At 48.2% G+C, this 25547-nt stretch overlaps 12 protein-coding genes across 12 annotated transcripts; 5 read left to right on the top strand and 7 right to left on the bottom strand.

Annotated features, from left to right (window-relative positions):
* Positions 1-383: 383 nt before the first annotated feature.
* On the bottom strand, positions 384-1646 carry BGW36DRAFT_382527 (uncharacterized protein). Its single transcript, XM_046216554.1, has 4 exons — positions 1142-1646; positions 1044-1086; positions 863-965; positions 384-788 (listed from the first exon to the last, which is right to left on the bottom strand). Exons 1-4 carry the CDS (start codon positions 1546-1548, stop codon positions 718-720), a joined length of 624 nt encoding a protein of 207 aa, XP_046070496.1. The 5' UTR covers positions 1549-1646; the 3' UTR covers positions 384-717.
* A 706-nt stretch (positions 1647-2352) lies between these two features.
* BGW36DRAFT_429232 (DASH complex subunit Duo1-domain-containing protein) lies at positions 2353-3131 on the bottom strand (the record flags this gene model as incomplete). The annotated part of the gene is made up of 2 exons (XM_046220660.1): positions 2353-2787; positions 2841-3131. 2 exons carry the CDS (start codon positions 3129-3131, stop codon positions 2353-2355), a joined length of 726 nt encoding a protein of 241 aa, XP_046070495.1.
* A 687-nt stretch (positions 3132-3818) lies between these two features.
* On the top strand, positions 3819-5404 carry BGW36DRAFT_200661 (uncharacterized protein). Its single transcript, XM_046209863.1, has 2 exons — positions 3819-4652; positions 4705-5404. The coding sequence occupies exons 1-2, from the start codon at positions 3919-3921 to the stop codon at positions 5252-5254; spliced, it is 1284 nt and encodes a 427-aa protein (XP_046070494.1). The 5' UTR covers positions 3819-3918; the 3' UTR covers positions 5255-5404.
* A 391-nt stretch (positions 5405-5795) lies between these two features.
* BGW36DRAFT_200654 (uncharacterized protein) lies at positions 5796-8671 on the bottom strand. Its single transcript, XM_046209862.1, has 2 exons — positions 8341-8671; positions 5796-8283 (listed from the first exon to the last, which is right to left on the bottom strand). Coding segments are annotated over exons 1-2 (2418 nt in total). The 5' UTR covers positions 8342-8671; the 3' UTR covers positions 5796-5866.
* Positions 8637-10484, top strand: BGW36DRAFT_382523 (ribonuclease H2, subunit B). Its single transcript, XM_046216553.1, has one exon. It carries the CDS (start codon positions 8801-8803, stop codon positions 10094-10096), a length of 1296 nt encoding a protein of 431 aa, XP_046070492.1. The 5' UTR covers positions 8637-8800; the 3' UTR covers positions 10097-10484.
* On the bottom strand, positions 10485-12769 carry BGW36DRAFT_382521 (galactokinase). Its single transcript, XM_046216552.1, has 3 exons — positions 11628-12769; positions 10685-11566; positions 10485-10627 (listed from the first exon to the last, which is right to left on the bottom strand). Exons 1-3 carry the CDS (start codon positions 12272-12274, stop codon positions 10600-10602), a joined length of 1557 nt encoding a protein of 518 aa, XP_046070491.1. The 5' UTR covers positions 12275-12769; the 3' UTR covers positions 10485-10599.
* A 481-nt stretch (positions 12770-13250) lies between these two features.
* Positions 13251-16137, top strand: BGW36DRAFT_344631 (large subunit of acetolactate synthase). Its single transcript, XM_046213174.1, has 5 exons — positions 13251-13610; positions 13673-13771; positions 13827-13894; positions 13955-15640; positions 15694-16137. The coding sequence occupies exons 1-5, from the start codon at positions 13435-13437 to the stop codon at positions 15750-15752; spliced, it is 2088 nt and encodes a 695-aa protein (XP_046070490.1). The 5' UTR covers positions 13251-13434; the 3' UTR covers positions 15753-16137.
* BGW36DRAFT_382517 (RING finger domain protein) lies at positions 16138-18303 on the top strand. Its single transcript, XM_046216551.1, has one exon. It carries the CDS (start codon positions 16566-16568, stop codon positions 18078-18080), a length of 1515 nt encoding a protein of 504 aa, XP_046070489.1. The 5' UTR covers positions 16138-16565; the 3' UTR covers positions 18081-18303.
* A 190-nt stretch (positions 18304-18493) lies between these two features.
* BGW36DRAFT_382516 (uncharacterized protein) lies at positions 18494-19276 on the top strand. Its single transcript, XM_046216550.1, has 2 exons — positions 18494-18779; positions 18846-19276. Exons 1-2 carry the CDS (start codon positions 18599-18601, stop codon positions 19181-19183), a joined length of 519 nt encoding a protein of 172 aa, XP_046070488.1. The 5' UTR covers positions 18494-18598; the 3' UTR covers positions 19184-19276.
* A 569-nt stretch (positions 19277-19845) lies between these two features.
* On the bottom strand, positions 19846-20694 carry BGW36DRAFT_299917 (putative Rho GTPase Rho 2; the record flags this gene model as incomplete). Its single annotated transcript, XM_046211577.1, has 3 exons — positions 19846-20133; positions 20186-20377; positions 20515-20694. The coding sequence occupies 3 exons, from the start codon at positions 20692-20694 to the stop codon at positions 19846-19848; spliced, it is 660 nt and encodes a 219-aa protein (XP_046070487.1).
* A 1200-nt stretch (positions 20695-21894) lies between these two features.
* BGW36DRAFT_361041 (vacuolar sorting protein 35) lies at positions 21895-24547 on the bottom strand (the record flags this gene model as incomplete). Its single annotated transcript, XM_046214242.1, has 5 exons — positions 21895-22212; positions 22266-22814; positions 22865-23339; positions 23389-23851; positions 23902-24547. 5 exons carry the CDS (start codon positions 24545-24547, stop codon positions 21895-21897), a joined length of 2451 nt encoding a protein of 816 aa, XP_046070486.1.
* BGW36DRAFT_382511 (uncharacterized protein) lies at positions 24517-25059 on the bottom strand (the record flags this gene model as incomplete). The annotated part of the gene is made up of 2 exons (XM_046216549.1): positions 24517-24747; positions 25036-25059. 2 exons carry the CDS (start codon positions 25057-25059, stop codon positions 24601-24603), a joined length of 171 nt encoding a protein of 56 aa, XP_046070485.1. The 3' UTR covers positions 24517-24600.
* Positions 25060-25547: the final 488 nt, after the last annotated feature.

Below are 25547 nucleotides of genomic sequence, written 5' to 3'. Positions count from 1 at the left end.
AGTTTTCCACCTCACGATGCGGGTTTGTCTATGATCTCAATTACCCTTTTTGTCTCTCCACGTATTTCCCTTGTCATCTTTTTCTATTCTTTTCTTCCTTTTCTATTTATCTTTTTTTCCACTTTTCTTTTTATTTCTATTCTGTTTCCTTTAGTCTCATCAAGAATGTCCTTCGTCCCTTTGAGCGAGTTAGGGTTACCGCATGCCGGATTGTTAATCCTGCCCCCACTTGTGTTTGTGTACTATCAGCCGACTTTCTTACCTTTATGATTCATGACCGTTCAATTTTGATTTTTGGAAGAACACAAATGTCTTTCTTTTTCAATGTGATATACCTGATTCTGGTACATGATTATCCAATAAACTTTTACAATTAATATATTCACCATTGTAAGGATAGTAATAAAACAGTCTACCAATTTGTATTATAGGGCTGCATTTGTAGTCGCATCAATTGATGCTTACGAACAGGCATGAGAGGCAACCTTTCAATGTTGCAAACTACAATTGAAACATATAACCTGTGTCGGTAAACTTCGAATGTGACAGACCAAACACAATAAGAAAAGTTACGAGGTTATCTATCTAGCACAGAATACTGCTATGTATTAATAGATGTATAGCCGTAATAATAAAAATGAGAAGTAAAAACAGTGTCATCAAACTTGAGAAATCTTATGTACACAAAAAAACTTTCAACTGTTCTTCCATTTCATGTTATTCATCGTCTACGAATGAATTCGCCAGGCGTCCGAATATGGGTACTTCGTAATGATCGAGAGAGTCGACTGGGGATAATATTAGCATCAATCGTTTTGAAAAACAAGAAAAAGATATACGGGACAGCGAAATCTGGACATACCATCGTGATAAGCATGAAGACTCAAGAATGCGATGAGAACAATGTCGCCGATGAACATGAGCCATGATATCACGCCTGATCCGGAGAAAATGAGATGTAAGATCTAGCAAGTCGATGTCCATTGTTAGTATGCCTATCCTCGAGGTACGGTAGGAAAAGGAAGGCGAATGGGGCAACGTACGAATATAGCACTAAATAGCATACTCGACTGCCATGCATGGAATCTATAGAAACCATCAGCAAGACGAATTAGATTATGGGATTACTGCTAGAACTTACCGCACGTAGTCACTCTTATGTTCAAGTAATAACAAAACAACACCCCCAGCTGGCGGCAGCAGTAAATATGCAAGCATGGCTTCATAGTCCATCCTCAAGGGCAAACTAGTTTCGAATGCGCCCAGGTCTGCGCGTCCGCCGCCATTTTCTAGGTCACTCGGGGTGTTCTCAAATCCTCCTGATGATGACGCACTGTGGATGTTGAAATACCCATTGCTGTGTGTGTGGGCGTAGTTACCGCTGCTGTCTTTATTGTAGTGATTTGGTGAAGGTTGTTTTGGCGGTGGTGTTGATCGATGCTGTTGAATTGGAGGTGACTTGGTGCGGTTGAATGGGTCGGCGAACGGGGGAGGAGAGAGTGCCCGTTCGACCTCGGGAGATTCGTCTTGGTAAGGAGCAAAATTCATGTTAGTCCCTTTCGCATTGATCTATTTCCTCCTCCTCTGCCCTTTCGCTTTTGTATGTCGCGGCTCGCCTGGCTCATGCAGGCGTGGCGTGTTCAGGAGAGTCCTATTATCGCCATCATGTTGATAAGCTCCTACTGCGCGGCGTGACTCCGAGGGCCCACTTGGTACGTGTCTATCTACCTGTTCGGGACTAGTGCACATAGCCATGTTTCTATGGAGAGCAGATACAATCTCTTCTCTAATGTGCAATATTTACATAAAGAGCAGTAGATCGAAGGTCTAAAACAGTAATGACCTGACAGGCCTGATAGTAATTAGCTGCGTGACAGCCATTATCTATATTCCTCCCATGTATTATTTTCATACAGACTCAAGTGTCTGCTGAGGCATCGATCGTCAGGAATTGGAAACAACCAGAACAGCCACCATCTCAAAGGAAATGACTCTTCCCAAAACCCTTGCGACTGACACAGTAGAGTCGAATCTGCTGATTCGACTCGGTAGGCTGGTAATTTGGCATGATGAAAATTAATTCCCAAGTCGAGAGGCATTTTCGTTCCGAAACCTGTTCCAGCATGCGATATCTCTTATCCAGCATGGCGACAGTAGCAGCTGCCTCCCTAAGTTTGCAAAGGTAGGACGGCTATCTGTCAAGCAGAGTGATGCTAGTACTCTTTGATCGTCCAATGTCTCGTTCTGTGCGAGACAATAGCAGCTATTCTCATAACTAATCGCCATCTGTGGGGAATATTCCGTATAGAGTCGCTAATTTCGAAGCAATGCAGAGGGTCGATGAGTCTCCTTCTAAGGCTTACCCCGGGCACGAGCTGTACCTGAGGAACCTCGCGCCAAACCGCTTACCGGTCGTCGAGTAGAGGTCGATGAAGAAGTCTGCGTTCCAGCCTTGCCTTTAGAAGAGACACTCGTGGTTCTTCCAAGCCCTCCACGAACCACCCTGCCTCTAGTTGTACCACGGCCTCTAGTCGTTGTGACGCTCTCGGCGCGCTTTTTGTCCTCCTCGGTCTTTTTAGCAGCTTCTCTGCGTTCTTGGAGCTCCTTTTCCCTTCGTTCAGCTGCTTGTTGTTTCGCTGCAGCCTCGATCTCCATCTCAGCGATATCGTTCGAGGCACCCTGCCACTTAGGGTTCAAAAGAAGTCTCTGGTTATGTTCAGTTTGTGAGAGGATTCTTGTCCAGGTATTCATTAATGTCGAAGCCGAATCAACAGTGCGAGAGACGTTCTGACCTTCTGTTAGTCGAGATTATAGCCGCGTAGCGGAGAGAAAAGACATACCTCCATGTTTCCTCTAGCTTGCTGGAGGCTATGCAGAACACCCTCAATGGCCTGGTTCACAGCCCTCACACGGTGCAATTCATTGCGCAAAGCTTGCTCGTGAGCCTCCTCTTGGTCGTAGACTGTATCGCTCTCTCGAGGTTGTGGTCTCTCTGCGGGTGTCGGTGTAGTGCTGGTTTTCTGAATGACTGACTTTGCACGTCGCTGGGATGGAGAATTCCATAGTTCTTCAGTATCCTCGTCCGACAACTGAAGACGCTCCAGCTCCTCTGCAGCGCTCGACGAAGTCATTTTGGCGTAGTTCGATGGTTCGCAATGCCAGCAACGTGCTACACGCACGTGGGTTATGGTCAAGCAATGGAATGCAAACGCAGCACGTATGTCGCCCAGACTAAGAAATCAAAACAATCTCAAAGTAGATGGCAGAAAAGGCCCAAACAAACAATTGGACACAAGCTCGCAAATCGGCACAGCGTTTGAGCAAGGCGGTCAACAGCGTTCCTGGGTCACAGACAGACAATCATCAACAAGCAAGCGCGAGCAAATAACAATCACCACCATCATCGAGAAGAAGAGGGGTTTCGTGGCGTGGTTCAACCTGTTAGTGGAAAGTGCAAGGGCTTGGCAGGTCCGGCCGTGGTGGGGCGCGCCGGTGCAGAGAGCACAGTCAACCTCCCGAATTAAAGCAAGTGGCTGGTGGTGGTCAACAATCCGCGCATTCCTCTCCTGCCACAATAATGCGTTGTCCCTTCTCTCGCCCTCCCCCCAACTTCCTCATCCATCCCTACTATCATCGTTCTTTTGCCATATTGCAGTCGGAAATAGCATCTATCTGTTATTTCTTGTATTCTTTTGCCGCCGCATCTAGGGAATGCTGAGCCTGCGCTGATACAGCTTCAATCCTTGATTTGGTGCTGTGTTTGCTTGTGTCTACCGAGCATCCCTTGTTTACATTCAGAGATACGACTTGGTCCACGCAAACTGCCGTCAGTCGACAATTTACCAGACCGTATTTTTATCACAGTACATTGTTTTTTAATACACGCAATAAAACAATTACAGATCAGCTTGGTTGACCATGGCGACCACTCCTCCGCCCGGCTTGTTGCGAGATCCGCATGCCCCCAGGCACGGTGCTGGCTATGACTCTTACGAACCATATCCGACACGGCACTCTATGAGGCTCGAAAGACAGAGAGCGAGGGAAAGGCATACAACTCCCCCACCTCCATCTCCCAAGAAAGACGTTCGTCAGAACAACATAGGCGCCTTGTCTCCTCCAAGAACTCGGTCCCCACGAAAATTCCTTCGAGGAAAAACGCCTTCTGCCAGCGAGAATACTGGTTTTGATCTGTCTGATCTCTCTGACAGTGCACCAACGTCGTCTTTCAAAAACCTACGTGCAGCCATGCCTCTGCCGCCAGGCTCAACCGTCCTTCCAACTCCTGCAAAGACTCCCTCCACCAACAAAAAATCGTATCATGAATTAGGCACTGTTGCGAGATCTCTCTTCCCTACTGCATCTTCATCTTCAGCTCGTGTAAAGAAGGCCAAAAAGGCTTCTGGATTTTCTCTCGATAGCTTTGAAGAGTGTGACGGTAATAACAGTTCAATCGAGATATTTACCGACTCTCGCGATCGCATTCCGCAAGTCAACGATAAAACCGACAATCCTTTTGCAAAGAAGTCTGAGACAATCATGCCTTCTGCAGAGCCAACAGCCCCTAAACGCCGTAAACTGACATCTCGTTCGACCCCTGAGATCGACCCAAAGGAAGCAGTGAAGCGTGGTGATGGAATGTTGTACACGTTGTGAGTTTTCTGCCCTAATGTTATTTCGGTACATTAGCTAACACTCTTCAAGTCGTGGAAAGAAGGTTTTCCGCAAGTTTGACGAGAAGGACGAAGAAAAGGAGGAAAGTGACGATGATGGCGATCTTGGCCTTTTTGCCAATCGACCAGACTTGCTCGATGCCAATATCATGCTTCATACCCCTCGTCTCACTCGCTCATCCATAAAAGGCCGCGTCCTATTTCCCACAAACGAAACCCAATCAACTGAGCGGCATCTTTCCCCAGCTCCCGACGATGATGAAGAGGCGGCTACGGATATTGATGAACATGTCGACGTCGTCGAAGACGACAGTCTTATCGAATCTGCCGAAGATCCCGCAGAAAACACATCAAAACGTTCTCTTCGCACTCGGGCGTCTGGTCAGTCTAGCGAGGAGAAGCCAACTCCAACATTTGCTGTTGTCGCCGAGACCAAGAAGGGCAAACGTGGAAGTCCATTTGACATCTGGATGAGGAAGAAACAGTCTCCTGTTGAAGCTTCTGTGCCCAAAAAGCGTGAGGCTGAAAGCTCCCCCCTCAATGCTGTACCTGCCACAAAAAAGACCCGTAGCAATCAATGACCAGCAAATGAAAATATTTTTCCAAATTGGGTCATTCAAGGTGTTACTATCAGTCAAGGCGCGTCGGTAATGGACTTTGTTAAGTCGGTCTTTTTAGCTGAAGTTTTACAACTGAACGATTTTCTTAGTTGGATACAGGCGGAGTTTGGGAATCATTTTACTCGAATTCCAACGATATCCTTCGTCTTCATTCCTGTTACATGTTATGCCTGTTCAATTTGATGCATGGGAGTATTCAGACTATATGTGTGGTACCTATGCATGGGATATAGTCAGCGTTACCATGCGAACTAGTTAGTTATGAAATGCTTCCGATTCTCAACCCAAATATTTAGTGTCCATACCGTTAATCTGCTCCCAGTAATCATGCTTTCATATGTACTCATAACCCTACGCCACATAAACAGGCGCTTAAGATCAAATGGAAACCTCTATAATCCACCCACCCAGCTAGACAGGCTTGTATCATAGAATAAAAGTTCACCATGGGTGTCATTTGGAATGTTCTGTTGACCAGCTTAATTTTATTATTGGAGCCAATGACCCAGCCATCAGCCAAGATTCATGATAAAAATAATGTATCTAATAATGAAGAGAATGAACGCCCGGGGACTAAATAATATCCAACTCGTCATCATCGTCGTCGTTGTTAGTCATGACCATACGTCTCACTTCGTTCCCTGTGGCACAGCCTATACTCTCTCTTCCAGCTTCACGGATACCCTTTGGAGTGATAAAGCGCGTCTTTTTGACAGATGGAAGTCCCGGTTTAGAAGACTTCTCTGAGATTTCTTCATGTGCCCGTTTTCGAATCGGACTGAGACTTACAGAATCTGCTTTGCGGGATAGGAATGCAAGGCTATTCGTTGATGAAGATTTCGCCAAGCCCGACTTTCCTGCCGATGAGGCCGGTGATGAAGATGCTGCTGATGACGAGCTGTTTGCCTGTCCTAATCTCGCGCGAAGGTATTCTGAACCTGTGTTCCCACTCCTGGAACCGAGTTTTTTGGCGATATCCCGTTCGCGTTGATCTTCCACGAGTCGGCGACGGGTACGTTCTTCTTTGGTTTCATTGCCACGAACGTTGCTTGATGCGAATGGGTTGTCGTCAACGGCGTCGATGAGAGCTGCCGCAGAGCCTCTGCCCATTGCGTTACGGTAAGGGTTCATTGGCATGTCTTCGCGAGACGTCGAGGACTTAGGAGCAGGAGCAACGAAGTATGTGGATTGTGTTCCCAAATCGTATCTTGCGCCTTCCTGTTTGAGGCCCTTGTTTCGGCGATTAACATTGCCGCCGCCAAAATTTGCGATTCGTGATGCATGCCGGCCGCCTGGTGCAAACATGGTCGTTCCAGCGTTCACTCCTGCTCTATGCGCCTGTGTCCGTCTAATCTGCACGTCGACATGAAAATCGCAGTACTCCGTTTTGCGTGCATCTACCCAAGAACGACAGGTTTTACCGTCTTTCCGTTCGGCTTTGCAATACCCTATATCTCGTGCGGAACCGATTTCGAGGACGGTGTCGTCAGATGATGAGAGGCAGAGACTGAATCTTCCGGTGTCAATTTTACCAGGCGGCGGCGGCATAATTGTGGGATTGAGTATAGCAATCAGAGTGCCTTCCGAGAGTCTGTAATACCGTGGCAATGCTGTGTCAAAAAGGAATAGATCAAGCGTCCATTTGAGATCGGTCAAAGTGATAACCATGTATTGCTCCCTATTGTTGAGACCGTCGTCATCAAGGTTGATTTCTTTTGTAGATGCCTTTTTTTCCTTGTGTTGTTTCGGGTCTGATTTGCACGCAACAATGCCGAATACGACGTAGTCCCCATCTATAGTTTCGGGCAATTCGAATTCTGGTGCTTTGACCGATTTCAATATTTGCGGAATGCGAAGGAGAGATTTGTTTCCCAGAGTTCGTTCAAGAAAAGAATGGGGTAGAATGCGATTTGCAAGGTTTAGAGAAGAGTAAGGCTCGACCTTCGGATTATCTGGATCTGGTTTTTCTTCGGTTTCTCTCAAGATTTCCCTCTGCATTTTCAAGGGAGAGTCAAGGCGCATCCCAGGTTTTGTAGACCGTGGATCACGAAAGCTAGGTGCCGTGGCTGATCTTTTCATAGATGGATATGCGCCGCCATACGACTGTAATACGTCCTCGCGGCTGAAAGACTCTACCGGGCTCTGTTTGACGGGAGACGTCGATTGGGTGTTTGAAGCAGCTTCTACCTTGTATCGCTCAAGTTCAGCTTTGTCAACTGAGAAGGCAGAGCTTCGATTTTGTTGGATCTTCTGGGTTCGTTCTTGCTTGGCCTTATCGGCGTTTCTGCTCTCAGCAATTCTCTCACTAAATGATTTAGGTCGTTTAACATCATTGGCCGAGGGTGACCATATGTCCGTTGAATCATAGTCATTGAGATGAGTACTTGATGATGGCCTTGTTCTAGAGTTGGTTGTACTTGAAGGACGCCACCCCGCGTTTGAGCTTGGTGGTCGTTTGAGCGACACTTCGCTTGCTTTCTTAAAATTGAATAGTGCCCTGCGAGGGGATGCTAGTTCCGGGGCTGCAGTTGGCCTTTTCGAAGGAGACAATGGAACCTGCACATCGTTGCTTTGCTCAGATGCAGCCAATCGTTCTCGTAGGGCGTTCAACCGGCTGCCTGGTCGTGCGGAAGGCGATGACAGCCGTCGTTGATGAGGATTGTCCACATCCGAGCTTGATGTCGATGGCCTTGCTGATTTATTTTGCTGTAGCCTCTTGAGCTTGAGCTTTGCCTCAATAGCCGCCAATTGTAACTGCAGTGTCTCTTCGTCCTCATCGTCATCGTCAAGTTGGGCATCACTATCATACTGGCCGTCTTGCAGAAGGGACCGAGCACGAAAGCTAGGCGCCGTGTTCGATCGTTTCAGAGGTGAATGGGATTCTTGCGATTCTCTTTCGCGCCGCAGTTCAAGAAATCGCTTTCGGCCCCCTGGAGAGGCGAGCAGAGCCTCCCTCGGCGATTTGGGAGGCCATGATACTGATTCCACCACTGGCACATGACCTTGTTAGCTGTATATTTGCTAGGACCGGGTTGCAGCGCACGCACTAACTTGGTCCACCGCAGCCTTTAATGTGCACTGTGTATGAACGGTCTAATTCTCCCATCGACGTCCATAGCACTGCATCGAATCGTGTGGCCCATCAACCCCGCACCATAGCGACTCGGCGAGAAAGCGAATTTGGGCGTGAGCTTGTGCAACGGCGATATAGGTCCCAGTGCTTCTTTCAAAGGAGAGCCTGGAGTTCGAAACGAGACCAGGTACACAAAACCGGGTTCAGTGCTGTTCCCTGTGATTGGGTGTTTCAGCTTTCAACGTTCGACGCGCTCCCGAAATTAGATTAGGGCTGAGGGCGCGTCGCGTCGGCCCGCGTAATTGGCTCCAGTCTCCTTGCCTACACTTGAACAACAGAAAAACGAACTGAGCTTGACGAGATGGCGACATAGCTTTCGATTTCCCGATCACGAGGATTACTAAGTCTCACTCCAGTTCCAGATTCTACCCCAAATGGCGAGGACACGATCAAAGGTTCCAGCAGGCGGAGCCAAAGCGGCCTCGGTAGCAGAGGAGCAACGGTCTGCAAAAAAGCAATTGCAACCAGTTGATGTCCCCAGCAGAACGTTTATTTTGCCATCGAAGAGAAGCAATGCAGCCAGGTTCCTAACACTGCAAACGCCAACCTCGAAAGCCTCTAACCGGTATTTTTTTGACCCCGAGCATGGACTATACGAATTCACATCTGTTGCTTCCACGCCATTTGCGCCACGGAGCATTCTTTATACACCCAAACCCAATTGTAGTGATGATAAACAGTCTCAGAAATCTACCGAGGCGTACGTCACAAAAAAGGCAGAGCTGCTGATCGCAACGCCAGTTGATGTCCTATTCTTTATGCTCTCTATCATCGCGCCGGCCGACAATAATAGCTCCACGAAGAACATGTTTCAACCACTCGACGACATCCTAGACTCCCAAGATGACCTCTCACCCCACATGCGCCATATCGTTTATGACCCTACATTCAGGCCAACACTTGAACGAAGAATGGAAGCAATGTGTGACACCATGGAAGCTGGTGATGAGAAACTGTACCGCTTCAAGGAGATGAAACTTGCCAATGAGTTGGTTGCAAAAGCTGAGCGGATGGTTTCGCAAGGATTGCCCGCAAGTTTGGAGCAGCATTTTGTCCGCAAGGCTTTGGAGCCCCCGTTGATGAGCGTCAAGCAAGAAAATGTGGTGAAAACAACAACCGATTCAGAAACCACCACGGGCGGTCATAGTGAGAGCCAGGATTCCGAAACGCTAGAAACCCAATCAACAAGCGCTACAACGATCACAACAACTACAACAATCTCTGAGCAGCAATCCGGCACCTCGACACCAGCTACGCAACTGTCAACTGCAGATGACATCTCATCTTTGGACAATGTTACGAGATTAATGCGGCTCCGCATCTCACTTTCGTTCATCAAGCAATCTTATCTACCGCCTCATCTATCCAGCACCATTGATGAGATTTTCGTATCCCCCGAAAGCCCTATTGACTTCCAGCCTCTTGATGATCGGCTAAAGGAACTCGCTGACCTTCGAGCTGAGGCCTTAGCGTCATATACAGCCGGCAATTATACACGAAAGCGCGGTTTTGATGATGAGGATGAAACTGATACTCGAGCCGAAAAGAAGCGGAGAAAGGAAGAGGAAGAAAAGAAGAAAAAGGCTGGCGAGTCTCGTGGTGTTCGAGACCTGAAGAAAGTCAATACTAGCGGAATGAAGAAGATGAGCGATTTCTTCAAGAAGAAGTGAGGCTGCAGATCTGGTATCTGTTGAAATAAAACTACAGCTCGCTGTCGGTCTTCTCATGACTAGAAGCCGTGACCCTTAGCTGGTTGGACAAGGATCGCAAAGAATGCTAGCCCCAAAACGTCAGCTTAAGGATGGAATATCACTCAGATATATTCGGGTCGAGACAGACTCAGAAGAGTATGCCTTGAACAGCAAAGTGAGATTGGACAGAGTAAAGTCCAAATGGTCCTGAAGTGGAGCCTACAATGGCTAGCATCATCGTCTCTAGCAACCACTCCAAATGCTCTTTGTTGTCATGAAGTGCGTTTTATTAGTTAATACGCCCGTCACCAACGACCAAGACGAGTGTCCACTATGTGTGCTACGGGAATGAATAATATATCACACATAACCTGTATTGATATGCATTTAATATTACATGGGGCACTTCGTCCATCTATATGAAATGTAACATAGCAAGAAAACATAGCACATAAACAACGCCTAAGAGCTTCTATTTCAAATTAGAATTCCAAAGCAGTACCTTGAACCCTGTATCGATAAGTTAGCATCATGTATGAAGATGTATGAATCTGTGGGATATCTTACAAGAAAGAACCATTTGATGGCTTGCTAATGACAATAGCCTGTGCCAGCTTCTCCTGGGAAAGATCGGGGAACTTTTGAGAATAGTACTCATCCTTCAGGGCTTGGCTGACAGCCTCCACCTTCGACTTTGGCAGCATATGCACCGTGCAGCCTCCCCAGCCTGCCCCTGTGAGTCTGCTACCCCAAGTGCCAGCACGACGAGCAATCTTGCAGATTTGGTCAACCTCGGGGCAGCTGCATTCGTAGTCCTTTTGGCACGACTCCTGGGTCTCGTTGAGTAATTGGCCGAGATAGTGAAGGCGCTTTTCGTCTAACTTCTTGGCATGGGAAAGGCAGGCCTTGAAGTCCAGAACTCGACGGGCCTCCTTGAAGCAGTGTAGAGCGCGTTGCCGGAGCAGGAAACGCTCTGCTTGGACGGGGAAGGACGAAAGGAAGCGAGACTCGAGCTCGGGAACAGTGATGTCAAGAAGTTTAGCAATCTCCTCACGTGTGTATCCCTGCTCCTGTGAAAATAGCTCTGTTGTGGTCTGGATAACGGAATCCAATTGATACTCAAGCGGATCTTGGAGACGACCCTCCTTGCGCATGAATTTCTCGTGGAAGTTACGCAGACTGTATCCCAAAGAGCTGTTGTCCTTTTCTAGAGTGACATTGTGCAATTTTGCCAACACGACGGCGGCTAGTGTGCACTCGGCCACTCGGAGGTTGTAATGACGAGGCCCGGTCTCGGCCTTGTTGGAGGTGATAAAACTTTGTGCGACCAGGAAAATAACTTCCTCGTCGGCTTCAGGCACGGGCACGTGTTCGACGGAGAATTTAGGGAAGAATTTTGTGTATAAGAGATACCCTCGCTCGGAGAAAATGGAGGCAGCTTGGTCCATTCTGTCAAAGACCGGGTTCAGTATATTGAATGCCTTTCCAAGTTTGGGGGGGGATAACAAACCCGCCAGAGTAAACACCAACAGATCGCTCTGAGACAACAGCTAAATCCAAAAGATCCTGCTTCGAGACATTGTGGTTATTGGCCTTCAGTACTGCCAATGCACTGGCGCAAACAAATGCAGCACTACTTGAAACTCCACCACCGGGAGGTACATTTCCGTCAAGATGAATCTCAACGCTGGCTGGCTTGATAGATGGGTTGTTCTGCCGCAGGAACTTCATTGCACCGAGCACTCCGGCCTTGAAGTAGTTGATCCATTCGTGCTTGGTAGGGTCGATATCGATATCCTTGTCAGAAGGGATAGTAAACTCGCGCGAGGGGAACTTTTCGGGGTTCACGTTTGATATCTTCACAGTTGCTTCGGCGCCTTGGGTCTCGACTACTTTGACGGCAATGATGACATCGACGCTGACGGCAGTAGGGAGGACGTCGTAGAGGTTGTAATCGATATGCTCGCCGATGATATTCACACGGCCGGGGCTGCGCGCAACAAAATCTGGCTTTTTGCCGTAGATCTGGGTGAACTGGGTGACCAGGTTGCGCCAGCGAGCCTGGATCTCAGGTGCAACAGACTTAGCAGAGGCATCGTCAGTCGCATAGACGTCTGCAATGTTGTCAGTCTGGGGGACCAGTTGCTGCGGGGCCATCGCGGGGAAGCTGGGGGTGTTGCTTCGCTTCTTGCGGTTCGCGTACCGCGGGAGAGTCCAAGCTGGAGAGGATGTGTTTCGTCCTGATGAGGACAGGGTGTTGAACGGAGTATTATATATGTGGGCGGTGTCAATTGCTGGTTATTTGAATGATTCTTAACCTTTCTGATGGAAGACGCAAATAAATCAAATGCAACCCACCCCGCACTGGCGCCCCTCGCACATAACAATCCGGTGCCGCCTTCCCCGGAACAGCGTCTCGGTGGGTTCAATGTTGATTCGGAGCTGCCGAGCTGGTCAGGTAAGCTTTTCCATGTGGTTGACAATAATATTTACGCCTCGTTGGTGTTAACTGCTCCTGTTGCGAATGGACTCGAAAAATCTACGAATTGGCGGATGCACATATGTAAGATTGAAGATGATACTTTACGTGCCGTCTTTTAAAGATACATGTATAATCTGATATCACTGTCTACATATCATATAGTATATCACGAGAATGTCAATAATAACCAATTATCAAATGCGTATCAATTGATAAATTCAGTGGCAAGCTAGTACCGCCGTGTAACCACCGCAGCTTGTTATTGGCGTCACAATTGCCGATGGGCGGCCGATACAGCAACATCCCCGCATACACACATCCAGAGACCAATCAAGCGGCAGGGATTTCATAACGAAGCTGACTCGTAAACACGACTGCATGATTACTGACTCACACGTCTGCTCGACGTTGGGACTATCATCAGTATTATATGGAGAACTCCTATTTACAGACGGAGAGACAGCACGAAATTACTCGTAAGTTACAGGACTGGATACTGCATTTCACACGGCCGGATGAGTCACGTCGACAGTTCCACATAGCAAGCCGAGGCGTATTGAAACCCCAATACCGCGCGGGTGTATTTGGTGTATTTGGTGTTATTTATCGCCCTAAAATCTCTGCGAAATCGGCGCATTGGCCAATCATGAACCAGGGAAGGGTGGGGTCGGTGCACGTGAGTGTGACTCTTCTCTCCAGACCGAGTCCAAGAGAACAATTACTCAAAGGAATTAAATGTCGGTCTAAGCTGTTGTGTGCTTCCACTCACCTCCAACACTCTCTCCTTCTTTTCCATTCTTTCTGTCGGTGGCCTGGCCGTCATCTGTTGCCCAAGATGATGTCTTTGAGACCATCCAGAAGTGCCCTGCGCTTTCTGCCCACTCAGAGGCCGTTACCTTCAAATCGCAGGCATTTTTCTGCTTCTGTGATCGCCGGCGCTGTGTCGCCCCACAACACTGCTCGTACTTCTGTGATCTCAAAACGAGAATCCAGTACAGCGACAGCATCCTCGTAAGAGTCCCCGTCTGCAGAGATAGAGATAAGCCGCATTGGCTAATATATGTGCCATTTAGAGATGCTCGTCCCGTGCCGAGCCCGGCTTTCAACCAAGATCACCCACGAACAAATGTATCGCCTCTGGAAAATCGAAAACTGCCGGAGCTCGATGACTCGTATGTAGCCCATTGTTGCCAGAATTGCTCTGTACTGATAGTCGGGTGTGAATAGATTCGTTGGGCTGAGCGGTGGTGAAATCTTCCATGAGATGATGCTGCGGCAAGGCGTGAAGCATATCTGTGAGTCATACCAGAAGACAACCCGAGAACAACATCAATGCCTAATAAACATTACTCTAGTCGGTTATCCTGGTGGTGCCATTTTACCTGTCTTCGATGCTATCTACAATTCGAAACACTTTGACTTTATCCTACCTCGTCACGAACAGGGCGCTGGCCATATGGCCGAAGGTTACGCTCGCGCTTCTGGCAAACCTGGTGTCGTTCTTGTAACATCTGGTCCAGGCGCTACGAATGTTATCACCCCCATGCAGGACGCTTTCTCAGACGGAACCCCAATGGTTGTTTTCTGCGGTCAGGTGCCCACATCTGCCATCGGTACTGATGCCTTCCAAGAGGCCGATGTTGTCGGTATTTCCCGTGCCTGCACCAAGTGGAACGTTATGGTCAAAAATGTTGCAGAACTTCCTCGGAGGATCAAGGAAGCCTTTGAAATTGCAACCAGTGGTCGCCCTGGCCCCGTCCTGGTTGACTTGCCAAAGGATATCACAGGCGGCATTCTTCGAAAACCGATCCCCATGAACAGTACCTTGCCATCCCACCCAAGTGCTGCTAGCCATGCTGTCCGTGAAATTGGTCGACACCAGCTCGAGGCCACTCTCAACCGGGTCGCAGCCCTTATTGAGAAGGCTGAGAAGCCTATTCTCTATGTTGGCCAGGGTATACATGCCCGACCTGACGGCCCGAAGCTACTCAAAGAATTCGCCGATAAAACTTGTATTCCTGTCACCACTACCCTTCAAGGCTTGGGTGGGTTTGACGAGCTCGACCCCAAGTCTCTTCACATGCTGGGCATGCATGGTTCAGCCTATGCCAACATGGCCATGCAAGAGGCTGATTTGATCATCGCCCTCGGCGCTCGCTTTGATGACCGTGTCACCCTCAACATTGCTCGTTTCGCTCCCCAAGCAAGGGCTGCCGCTGCTGAGGGTCGCGGTGGAATCATCCACTTCGAAGTCATGCCCAAGAACATCAATAAGGTTGTTGAGGCCACTGAGGCTGTCGAAGGTGACTGTGCCGATAACCTGGCCCTTCTTTTACCAAAGATTAAGCCAGTTGCTGAAAGGCCGGAATGGTTCGCCCAGCTGAATGACTGGAAATCTCGCTTCCCATTGTCTCTGTATGAAAAGGAAACCTCCGATGGACCTATCAAACCCCAGGCCGTTATTGAGAAATTGAGTGACTTGACAAATCCTATCAAAGATCATACCATCATTACCACCGGTGTCGGCCAACATCAAATGTGGGCGGCACAGCATTACCGCTGGCGTTACCCACGAACCATGATCACTTCTGGCGGTCTTGGTACTATGGGATACGGTTTGCCTGCTGCCATAGGTGCCAAGGTCGCCCGTCCTGATGCTCTGGTTATTGATATTGATGGTGATGCGTCTTTCAACATGACGTTGACTGAATTGTCTACGGCTGCTCAGTTCAACATTGGCGTTAAGGTGCTGATCCTGAACAACGAAGAGCAAGGGATGGTTACTCAATGGCAGAATCTGTTCTATGAGGATCGTTATGCCCACACACATCAGAAGAACCCCGATTTTGTCAAACTTTCGGAGGCTATGGGTGTTCAAGCTCGGCGGTGCACACGCCCCGACGAGGTTGAAGAGAATTTGAAATGGCTCATCGAAAGCGATGGCCCCGCTTTGTTGGAGGTCTTTACAGACAAGAAGGTCCCTGTACTTCCAATGGTACCGGCTGGCAGTGCTCTCCACGAATTCCTTATCTACGATGAAGGTTAGTCGACCTGTAATAATACCTATCTGACTTTTACTGATTTTGATGTTTAGCCAAGGAGAAAGAGCGGAAAGCCTTGATGATCAAGCGAGGCGTTTATAAGAGCTCATAAGTATGCTCTTCGCCTTTTTTAAATGAAGAAAAAGAAAAAAGGCATACACGATAAGCGCAGAAACTACCGTTATTGACTGCGTTCTTTAATCATCTTGGTCTCATCGTTACGGATATCCTAGGCGTTATGTTTGGTTCCAATTTTGAAATAAAAGTCATGTGATGGTTATGGCAATTTATTCTTACTGTGACGTTCCAACCTGGAGATCAGGTTGTGCATCCTTTTTCATTTCCTTCGCTGCGGCTTGCGAGATGTCTTCATGATTTGAGTGAGGCGCATGTATATAATGTATTTAAACAGTTGGGAGCTCACAGGCAATGTCTTTGACTTGAAAAGATATATGCCATGAAAAAAAGGTTCAATATTTTGATTTGACTACAAGAGAATTGATGTTCGCCCTTGCCCCTAGTAAAATTTACGTATATTGGAAGCCACTGGAACAGAGCACCGTCCACAGCCAGACTGCTCATTTTTCATAAAACCAGTTTCGGATATAAAAGTAAAACGATAGCAACCAAAACAGCCGGTAAACGAAGATTGACGTCGTACGGTCTCCACTGATCTGATAGCCCAAGTTGTGCCGAGGCTGGTTAGTGGCGTAGGGAATCAAACCATGACGGAGGACCGCCGCCGAGCCGGACCATTCTTATATCACACTCGCGACTTGCCTCAACTACCATTCACTTATTTATCATCATTATTCTTACTGAAGCCGGCTCCCTTACCTTCTCCTTTAACCCATCATTAGCTATGAGCACATCATTAGCGTGAGACTAGACGACCTTAATTTAATCCTCGCCTCGCGCAACGACCATGGCATCGCTTCCCCCACGGCAATACATTTCCGGCAGAACACGGTCTTCTCGATACAATTCATCCAACACACAGGCCCAGGAAGACCCAAGCTCGACGGATCATGAATCGGAATCTATGAATACCACAGGGACCTCTGAGAATTTGTGTCTCAATCGCCCATCTCCCGCTGAAACCGATCAACCGCAGCTGCCTCGGACAGCTTCAACGGCTCAAAATGACAAGGGCACGCAAGAAGGCAGATATAAACGGGCACAAACAGAGGAGTTATCAACCTCTGAGGAGCCTCGAAAGTGTTGGATTTGCTACAGCGATGAAACCGAGGACTCGCCACTTAATTCGGACTGGCGCTCCCCCTGCCCCTGTGCTTTAACTGCGCACGAGGCTTGTCTTCTGGACTGGCTGGCTGAGCTTGAAAATCCCCGTTCGCGCAAACGCAATGGCGGTGAAACGAAAATGCGATGCCCACAGTGCAAATCAGAAATCGTCATTGCACGACCCCGCAGCTACGTTGTCGATTTCGTTCGGGCCTGCGAGAAAATCGCTGGCAAACTGGTTTTACCCGGACTGGTCTTCACATTTGCAGGTACTATTTGGGCTGGGTGTTGTGCGCATGGAGTGTACTCGATATACCTTGTGTTCGGCACAGATGACGCCCAGCGTATTTTTGACCACGGGGCGGATCATACATGGAGTCCTGCTCGAAATGTCGGGATTCCTTTCATTCCTTTGGTCTTAGTATTCTCACGCTTTCGATGGGCGGAGGGTGTTCTTCCCGCCATTCCAGTGTTATTATTTGCTACACATAACCAAGGTGAACTAGATCCACAGGGCTCTCTTTGGCCTCCAAGTGCTGCTATGACATTCGCCGCGTTGCCTTACGTCAAGAGTATATATGGTGCTCTTTATGAGAGAACATTTGGGAAACTTGAGCGCAAATGGATCGCCGAAGTCCAACCTCGCAGTGGAGAGGAGGAAAACAGTCAAAATGAAGACCAAGGAGCTGGTCAGCAAGCAGCATTAGGGGTTGGAAATGGAGGCATTCTAATGGAATTCGACCTGGAACTGCAGATCGGGGATGACGCTCCTGCTTTTGCAGCGAATGCACCTGCAGAAGCCAATGTCCCGCTAGATGATCAGAATCGAGACGGCGCAGGGAACGGCCAGAATCAAGAACAGAATGCGTTAGGTCGGCGCCGGCAGGAGCTTATCCATGATACAAGCAATTTTGCAGATGCAATCCTGGGTGCATTATTGTTTCCGGCAATTTCGGCTGGCATGGGTGGGCTTCTGAAACTGGCAATGCCCAAGTCGTGGACAACACCGCCATCTGTATTGGAGAGAAGCAGGGCTGGGCTACTGCAAAGCCGATGGGGTCGCAGCGTAATTGGGGGGTGTCTTTTCGTTCTATTGAAGGATGCTCTAGTGCTATACTGCCGATGGAGACTTGCACAGACCCACCGTAAACGACGGGTATTGAACTACGATCGACGGAAGGGGAAGGTTGTACGATAGATACAGAACATGACTATTAATGACTACAGTGGGATGAACCCTTTCTGGCGTTCAGGACTAGGACTTTTATTTCCTGCGTTTGAGCAGAGTAGGAATTCAATGAGAAATGTATATATGCAATACCTAATTCGGCTAAGATGTTTGGACCTAGGTATTGAGCAATGACCCGGCGTTAGAACTTGCTGGATTACATCTAATACAACCATCTGAATCTACGTATCCACACGCTCTTAATACACTACCAGATATACTTGACAATAATAGCAGCTGAAGTACCATTCCTGACGAGCAAATCCGAAAAAAAGCTAAGCGGCTATTGCCGGCGCTTAACCCTTGTCCGTCGCCTAAGGCGCTTATTTGGCACTAGGACGGGGCTTGCAGCGGAAAGATTGTTCCTGTTTATAACTACAAGACTGGCACTGCAAAGTGCTTTCCATTCCTTCCTCTAACTCATTTAAACTGTCATATATTCTCTTTCGATTATATCTCCTGTCTATCGAATCACAGAGACCGTCAACATGCGGCCTCACTCTTCGGTCCTGGCCTCTTTGGCCAGTGTTTTCCGAATCCCTATGACCAGACCAACAATTACCTCGACCACATCTGCCCTGGCAGAGGCGTCGCAGCAACACTCGTCGTTTTCAACTACACCCTCGCTCGCCAAGCGAAAGTCCGCATACAGGCCAGACAAGCGCGTTAGTACGTACAACCTGCACACACACATCAGTTATCGTCCATCTCTTCATACTCTTTAACACAAAACAGCCTTGATTAGATACTTCCTCAACCACCCACTTACCCCCCGCCCCCTTCGCTTCTCTCGAAACAGATACCTGCGTCACTGGACCATCCATCGCGCATGGAACCTATTCCAGAGCCAAACGCGCACCGCACACGAACACGAGCTTCAGCGGCAACAGCAAGCCATGTCCGCGGCCTGCGAGGAGCTGCGGACGGGATGTGGTGAGCAGGGTTCGAAGCTATTCCGTGTGTCGATGAATAAGAGGGGTGTGTTTACGGATTTGTTTCCGCTTGAATATTCGAGATTGCAGACGGAGAGTCCGCCTAGGGATGGCTGGAATCATGACTGGAAGAAGTTTTGAATGGGTTGAAGATACATATGTATTGGGGAGGTGATTATTTACCGATGGCCTTTTGTTGATATCATTATGTGTACAATACAACTGATTTCTTATTGTTGATGGAATACGTAAATTATGTATAGTGAGGGTTACATGTGGTGTAGTAGATGCACAATACTGCGAAATGTAGAAAACCCACAATTGGTATATTAGCAACGACTGTTCATGACTTAACAGGGTATCGATGGTCGCATATGTTGGGACAGCGACAATCAATGCATAGCTATATGTGAAGAAGTCAATATTGACCTGAGAAAGAAGGAAATTCATCTTCGACGACGATAACAAAAAGAAAGGAATTTTCTGGCCAGCCACACAATAGCGCATACACGACGGAATATGAAAGGAGAAAGCGAAAGAAGAGGACATCTTCATCAAAGGTGACATATATCAAGGCCGAGGAAATATATTTATGCTGGAATGACAAACACCGCGTAACGCCGGATTTATGCAAGGTGGTCTCGCCTCAAGGACTGCGGCAGCTTGTTTTTGTGGGAGATAGCGAGGGACAGTACGGAGTACATTCGGAGATATATGTCTCAAGAGAAGGACTGGGGTGATGCGACCCTCACGGCGTCATGACAAGAGCGACATCGTTGTTGAGCTGGAGCTGGTGCATGCGCTCATAAAATGACGCAGCACGAGTTTCGTTGCTTCTCGAATGTGAGAAGTGCGGCACGGGTAGCTGCCTCAAATACATCGTCCACACCTTCTCCAGTTAACGACGAGCATTCGAGGTATTTTCGAGCGCCGATTTGGGCGGCAGCATCACCACCTTCTTTTGGTGTCAGGAACCGTAACGATTTCTTGCGCATTTCTTCAACTGCGACTGGATCATCTCGGAGATCCTTCTTCAATCCGACTAAGATAATGGGTATACCGGGACAACGCTCGTTCGCTTCCTCAATCCACTAAGCATAAGTCAGTTTCAGCACACAAACTACCGGCGTTGCGGCATCTGACCTTTGTTTTCACATTGTCCAAAGAGTCCGGAGTGTCGATAGAGAAGCCTATTAGCAACACGTGTGCTTTGGAGTACGCCAAAGGTCGCAGTCTTTCGTAGTCTTCTTGACCCGCTGTGTCCCACAATGCTAGCTGGACAGAACGGCCATCCACCCTGCAATCGGTAACATAGTTCTCGAATACCGTTGGGACCTAGTTGAGTCAGCAACTTGTCCGCCAAATCACTAGTAACACGCTTGGGTAGTTTTTGGTTTGGTGAAACTCACGTAATGCTGTCTTGAGTATTAGCAAACAACTAAGTAGTACAGTGTGTAGGAGAGTAAACTAACCGTTGGAAAGTAGCCAAGTGTGAAGACACTCAACAAACTCGTTTTACCACAGGCGCCATCACCAATTATTACCAATTTTCTGGAGTGAAGGATAGAAGTCAGCGGCTGCAATTGTTTCTGTTTGAAGGGTCCCCTGGACAATGAAAATCGCGGCAAGGGGCCATCACGAGTGATTTTCATACGGCATCCGTCGAATGCAGACAGATTGTCAACACTCATTGCCGGATCTAGCATAAACAAGCCCCCGCCGCTTTCTAATCATGTAGTCCTTTTATTGAACCCTCTGGCTTCCCTGAAACCTACCTGCGAATAACATTGTCCGTTGGTTGCTGAGCCATGGCAGTCGACTGTCGACAGATGAATGATCGTTCAGCGAAGAACGGGGAATAACCTCGTTTTATACAGCGGCACGAGGTCGGAAAGAAGTGAGTAATTGGCGTGCAGTCCTCGAGATAGATGCAATGCGATGCTCAGCGCAGGAATAATGAATCTCTTCAGCTGAAGCGCTCGCTCGCTGGGCTGGTGCAAGGAAAGCAATCACAGTGGGGACTGGGGTGAGACAATCATGCAGCACGCCCTGTAAGTGGGTTTGCTGGGACCGAGAACGGACGAGGGGTCTGATAGCATGGGACGATGGTCGATAGTCAATTGTCGTGTCGTGTCGTGTCGTGTCGTGAATCATAGGGAGGGAGGAGAGGCGCCCAGCTTGTCAGCTTTCCTGGTGTTGAGGCTTGGCTGCGGGCTGCGGCACTGCACACTACATGCTCGGGAACGCCGTGGTAGGCCTCAGGCGCCTTCCTTGTGCATTGTCCAATAAGCAGGCTGTACGAGACAATTAGTTATGTAGCCCTATCGATGGCCAAGAATAATCTCTACTATTTCTGCTGCTGCTGCTTATTTTATCTGCCAGGAACGTGCATGCTGAATCTGACCCCATCGACAGGAATCTACATAATGTGCTGTTACGTTCGGCGTCGATAAAGACACGCCGCATGTCATTAAGGAAATGGACCGGTAGAAGAGAAAAAGAAAGGGGAAAAAGGAAGAAAGCCGAAAATATGTTTCCTGCCAATCAGGATCGTCTAATTACAGGTTCTTGTTATCCACTCCCATATGTAACGACCCCAATATAATTAGATGTTGGGGCGCATGGACGTCTGAAACGTCTACAGAGTTTCAAATCAACCCATGCTGACATCTCTAGAATAGCTCTAGGATTCCAACTAGATTATGCTACCGCTCTATCTACTTGACGACATCCGTATTGGTTGCAAACGTTAGACTGTAATCTTTACAGGAAGGAAATAACAAAGGAGTTAAAAAAAGGATATCGAGTAGATTCGTGACATGAAAGCTATTACACATTGAATTTGAAACACCCTACTGCCTTGCCTCCGTCACAACGCCCTCGTAGTCTCTCGTCCGGATGTAGTCAAGAGTGCGCTGAAAGTGACGTTTTGGATTCTCGAGGCTTGGGTTTTCCTCCCCGTCATTGGTCTGTAGATTAGAATGAATCAGCTCGATAAGCCCATTCAGATACTTGGTGGTCACAGTTTCATTCTGCTGGTCGAAATAATAGACATATCGATTGAGTATCTCAACGAAAAGCTCCACTGACACAGCAGTGTCCATGCAGGCATCGGCGACGCGCAGAGCACGTTGTAGGCACTCAAGAACGCGTTTGCCATCGCGGTATAGCTGGGTACTCATTAGCCGATTCGTTCTTGTAAAGACTGAGTGATTGTACATACATTCTTTGGATCTTCCTCCCTTTGCGAATTCTCCACTACCCACCATAAGTGACTGGCCAAGTAAACAGCGCGACATTGATCTGGCTTCTTCAGAAGCTTGCTTCCATGTAAGGCAGCTTTGGTGATGAGAGTGTCGTAGTTTTCCTTTGAAAAGCCACGTGAATTATGAAGAGCGCTGGCAATAATGCACACTGCCTGGAATTGCGCTCGAGAATCGCTGATAGCGTCTTCGTAGATGGTGAATGCTTGAGCGAAAAACTCGTAACTGACTTCTTCGAATCCTGTTTGATCGGCTACTTCGCCGCACATCACGAAAAGGCGCAGCGATAGGTCGGCACAGCCAGGAGTGTTGACTCTCTGGTATAGATTGCTAATGCATTGATGCATAAATCGATGTAATGTCGATGATTGAGACTGCCAATTGTCCTCATAATGTTCGCGAGCTTTGAGCTTTCGTGCTAATTTCAACGATGACGTGACAATAGCTGGCGTCGTATACCTTATACGCTCGTTTCCATCCGAGTATGCGGTTCTAGTAGCTTGCAAGAGCTGGATAACACCTTTAGTACGTGAATGTAAAACGAAGAAGATGACCATACCTTAAGTTGCGTGTCATTATCAGGACCCTGGATGAGATGCACCAGTCTCGCCAACCAGCCCTGCTCCTCAATGGTCTCGTCGGTCTCTCCACGTCGCTGCGGATGAACCCCAGGGAAGCCTGCAGGATGAGGGACGCCTTCCTTGATTAATACTTTGAGGACTTGAAGAACGCGGTCCAAGTTATCTGAATTCGAAATAGCTGTCTTGTTGCTAAGCAGCGTGCGAATGACTTCGGTTGCAACAGCTCGTCGGGTTGGGTAGGTTTGTGAAGTGAGGAGGGAGATGTAATGGGGCAATGCGAGGGCTGTGAAAATAGATACATATGAGTTCAGTGGTGCGAGAAGGAGGTTCAAAAGGTTCTGCTGAGCCGGCGCAGAGTGTAGATCCGCCTGATCCGCATGTTCCGCTGTCTTCTGGGTGGCATATTCTAAAACCTGATCAACATATTGTAGTCGTTCAGGATAGATATTTCTACTATAAATTAGTGCCAATGTAGTATTCAAAGTGTGTACGAGAAACTCACAGAGCGAGATTTGCTAAAGATACCAGTAAGGCGATCGTGTCTTGAATCGGCAGACCCCTTGTCTTAATCAAATTCACAACTTGTTCGTAGAATATTTCGTAAAGTTTGATATCGGTTGTCAGCTTCAGTCCATTTGTTTCTGTTTCCTCTGATTGTTTGTTTTCTTCTTCTTCGGGCTTGGCACCGTTTTCTCGTCTTTGCTCTGTCGTGGTTTCTTCAGCCTTCTTTCCCTCCGAGAGTTTGAATTGCTCCAGCAATTCAGCCACTGCTTCTTCTTCGTGCTCCTTCTTTTTCACAGGATCGTCAGCTTGGTCCGCATCTCTCACAGCATACGAAGATAGACGGTCCATAAGGCCAATGACGATCTTTTTCATGTCGACATGTGGATTCAATCGAGCAATGCTAGAGAGCAGCAAGTCCAAAGTATGGAGGTGATACTCATCGGGGAAGACCTTCGTAATCACTGCAGAGAATGAGCATCTAGCATATTTGAGAAAGGCGGAACGACCTTACCTTCAAGTAAATACTCTTGCGCCAGGACATCGCGGCATTGAACCACTTGCTCCAGTAAAGGGGGCAAAATTGTGGATTTGTAGGCCTCCAAGTCTACTAGCTGACTCAAGCGAACAATATTGCTTCCGACCAGCAGCTCCAGCTCCCGTCGCTCTTGTGTTCGCCTCTCGCGTTCACGAGAATGTCCTTGGTGCTGTAGCCGAACCCATAGCTTATTCATCTCCACGAAGTTGGTCAAAATAAAGTTGACGGAGTCTTGGATGTTTCCTTCTGGGCCGTCTCCTTTCCCTTCCGGTAGATAGTCTCTTGCCTGGCCAGATAGATAATATCTCAAGAACAATCCGCGCACAGGGTGTTGAACGCCTCGACTCATCTCCATCATGTCCTTCATGATCTCCTTCACTGGGGCGTCTTCAATTGCCATATAGACAGTACCTACTGTAATCATAAGATACAGTCGGGGAATAATGTTCCCGGCATATTGCACAAGCTCATACAAGTCGGCTAGGTGATTGACCGGATGACTCTCTCGCAGGTAGACCGAAAGATGGCGCAGAGCATCGAACACGGCCATGTACAGCTCGTAGTACTGCTTGGGACCTAGACTGGAAGTTCGGAGCTCTGATACAAAGGTAGACCTAGCCATTGGGTTGAGAGGTGAGTAATGTGCATGCGACATTGGAGCGTGGCAATGGCTGCCTAGCCATTGCGAACAGGTATGGAGGGGGCGACATACGCGCATTTGAGGGCATCCATGAGTTTTCCGGGGCTTTCAAGGCATTTCCGCATCATATGCGACTGCTGTCGCACTACTCCCAGGGCCTCTTCGAGAAGGCGGCCCTGGTCCTCGGGGGAGTTGGCGTGGTAGACATGACGTTGGGTGGTTCAGCAGGAACCAAACGGAACAGGGACGACGATGACAGAGGACAATGCAGCCAGTCACTCTTTGATTCCCCTATCACTGGCTCCGCAGAGACATAGATGAAACGAGGGGGTTGCACTTGAGCTGAGAGCAGGATCGCCTCGTGGAGTGGTGGAAGGAGCACGAGCTTGTGGTGTCGCCGTCGACCGTTATGACGGCGGACAACAGCCCAGCCACTAAGCGCTGCCTGCGCTAAAATGGAGACAGCCCACCCGGACGGAAGGACGACACTGCATGTCTGTTTTTTCCCTATAATAATGCCCTTAATTTCGTAGTACTTATTACTGATGAGATATGCAAAAATTGGAGGTGACGAGAGGTCCGAAAACCTGCTCCATGGGTTCGTCATTGGCAATCTGCCATCTGTCATACCGACAAGCTGGCAATTTCAAAACTACGTACAGTACAGAATACCGCAAGCTCCCAACATGGCAGGATGGACTTGGGGAGAAGGAAACAAATTTGCAAAACCAGGCGTCCACAAAATAATCCCACTCAAAACAATAACCTTTGATAGAAAGAAACTCCACACCATTGGTGGCATGCTGCATGAAACGTAAGACGAGCCCGTAACATGCGATTGTTCCGCAAAGCCTCAAAACAAAATGATGAAGAGGGAGTATCCACGGGCGAAAACGAAAATGAAGATAAGATAATGCGAGCGGAGCCCGAAATCCAGAATAATCAAGACAGACGTGGGACACCACGCCTGCATGCTTTTGGT

Source organism: Talaromyces proteolyticus, assembly GCF_021365285.1.
Source record: "Talaromyces proteolyticus strain PMI_201 chromosome Unknown BGW36scaffold_8, whole genome shotgun sequence".
Lineage (NCBI taxonomy): Eukaryota > Fungi > Ascomycota > Eurotiomycetes > Eurotiales > Trichocomaceae > Talaromyces > Talaromyces proteolyticus.
This window is presented reverse-complemented; position numbering and strand designations above follow the sequence as displayed.

What these genes read in the sequence shown, in the direction of transcription:
- BGW36DRAFT_382527 (XM_046216554.1), bottom strand. Translation starts at nt 1,548, where the DNA reads ATGAATTTTGCTCCTTACCAAGACGAATCTCCCGAGGTCGAACGGGCA. An exon ending in TGCTATTTAGTGCTATATTC is followed by an intron (nt 966 to 1,043) that starts GTACGTTGCCCC and finishes TCGACTTGCTAG; the next exon opens with ATCTTACATCTCATTTTCTC. An exon ending in TCTTCATGCTTATCACGATG is followed by an intron (nt 789 to 862) that starts GTATGTCCAGAT and finishes TATTATCCCCAG; the next exon opens with TCGACTCTCTCGATCATTAC.
- BGW36DRAFT_200661 (XM_046209863.1), top strand. Translation starts at nt 3,919, where the DNA reads ATGGCGACCACTCCTCCGCCCGGCTTGTTGCGAGATCCGCATGCCCCC. An exon ending in GATGGAATGTTGTACACGTT is followed by an intron (nt 4,653 to 4,704) that starts GTGAGTTTTCTG and finishes ACACTCTTCAAG; the next exon opens with TCGTGGAAAGAAGGTTTTCC.
- BGW36DRAFT_382523 (XM_046216553.1), top strand. Translation starts at nt 8,801, where the DNA reads ATGGCGAGGACACGATCAAAGGTTCCAGCAGGCGGAGCCAAAGCGGCC.
- BGW36DRAFT_382521 (XM_046216552.1), bottom strand. Translation starts at nt 12,274, where the DNA reads ATGGCCCCGCAGCAACTGGTCCCCCAGACTGACAACATTGCAGACGTC. An exon ending in GTTGGTGTTTACTCTGGCGG is followed by an intron (nt 11,567 to 11,627) that starts GTTTGTTATCCC and finishes GGTCTTTGACAG; the next exon opens with AATGGACCAAGCTGCCTCCA. An exon ending in CCATCAAATGGTTCTTTCTT is followed by an intron (nt 10,628 to 10,684) that starts GTAAGATATCCC and finishes TTATCGATACAG; the next exon opens with GGTTCAAGGTACTGCTTTGG.
- BGW36DRAFT_344631 (XM_046213174.1), top strand. Translation starts at nt 13,435, where the DNA reads ATGATGTCTTTGAGACCATCCAGAAGTGCCCTGCGCTTTCTGCCCACT. An exon ending in AGTACAGCGACAGCATCCTC is followed by an intron (nt 13,611 to 13,672) that starts GTAAGAGTCCCC and finishes TGTGCCATTTAG; the next exon opens with AGATGCTCGTCCCGTGCCGA. An exon ending in GCAAGGCGTGAAGCATATCT is followed by an intron (nt 13,895 to 13,954) that starts GTGAGTCATACC and finishes ACATTACTCTAG; the next exon opens with TCGGTTATCCTGGTGGTGCC.
- BGW36DRAFT_382517 (XM_046216551.1), top strand. Translation starts at nt 16,566, where the DNA reads ATGGCATCGCTTCCCCCACGGCAATACATTTCCGGCAGAACACGGTCT.
- BGW36DRAFT_382516 (XM_046216550.1), top strand. Translation starts at nt 18,599, where the DNA reads ATGCGGCCTCACTCTTCGGTCCTGGCCTCTTTGGCCAGTGTTTTCCGA. An exon ending in CAGGCCAGACAAGCGCGTTA is followed by an intron (nt 18,780 to 18,845) that starts GTACGTACAACC and finishes AACACAAAACAG; the next exon opens with CCTTGATTAGATACTTCCTC.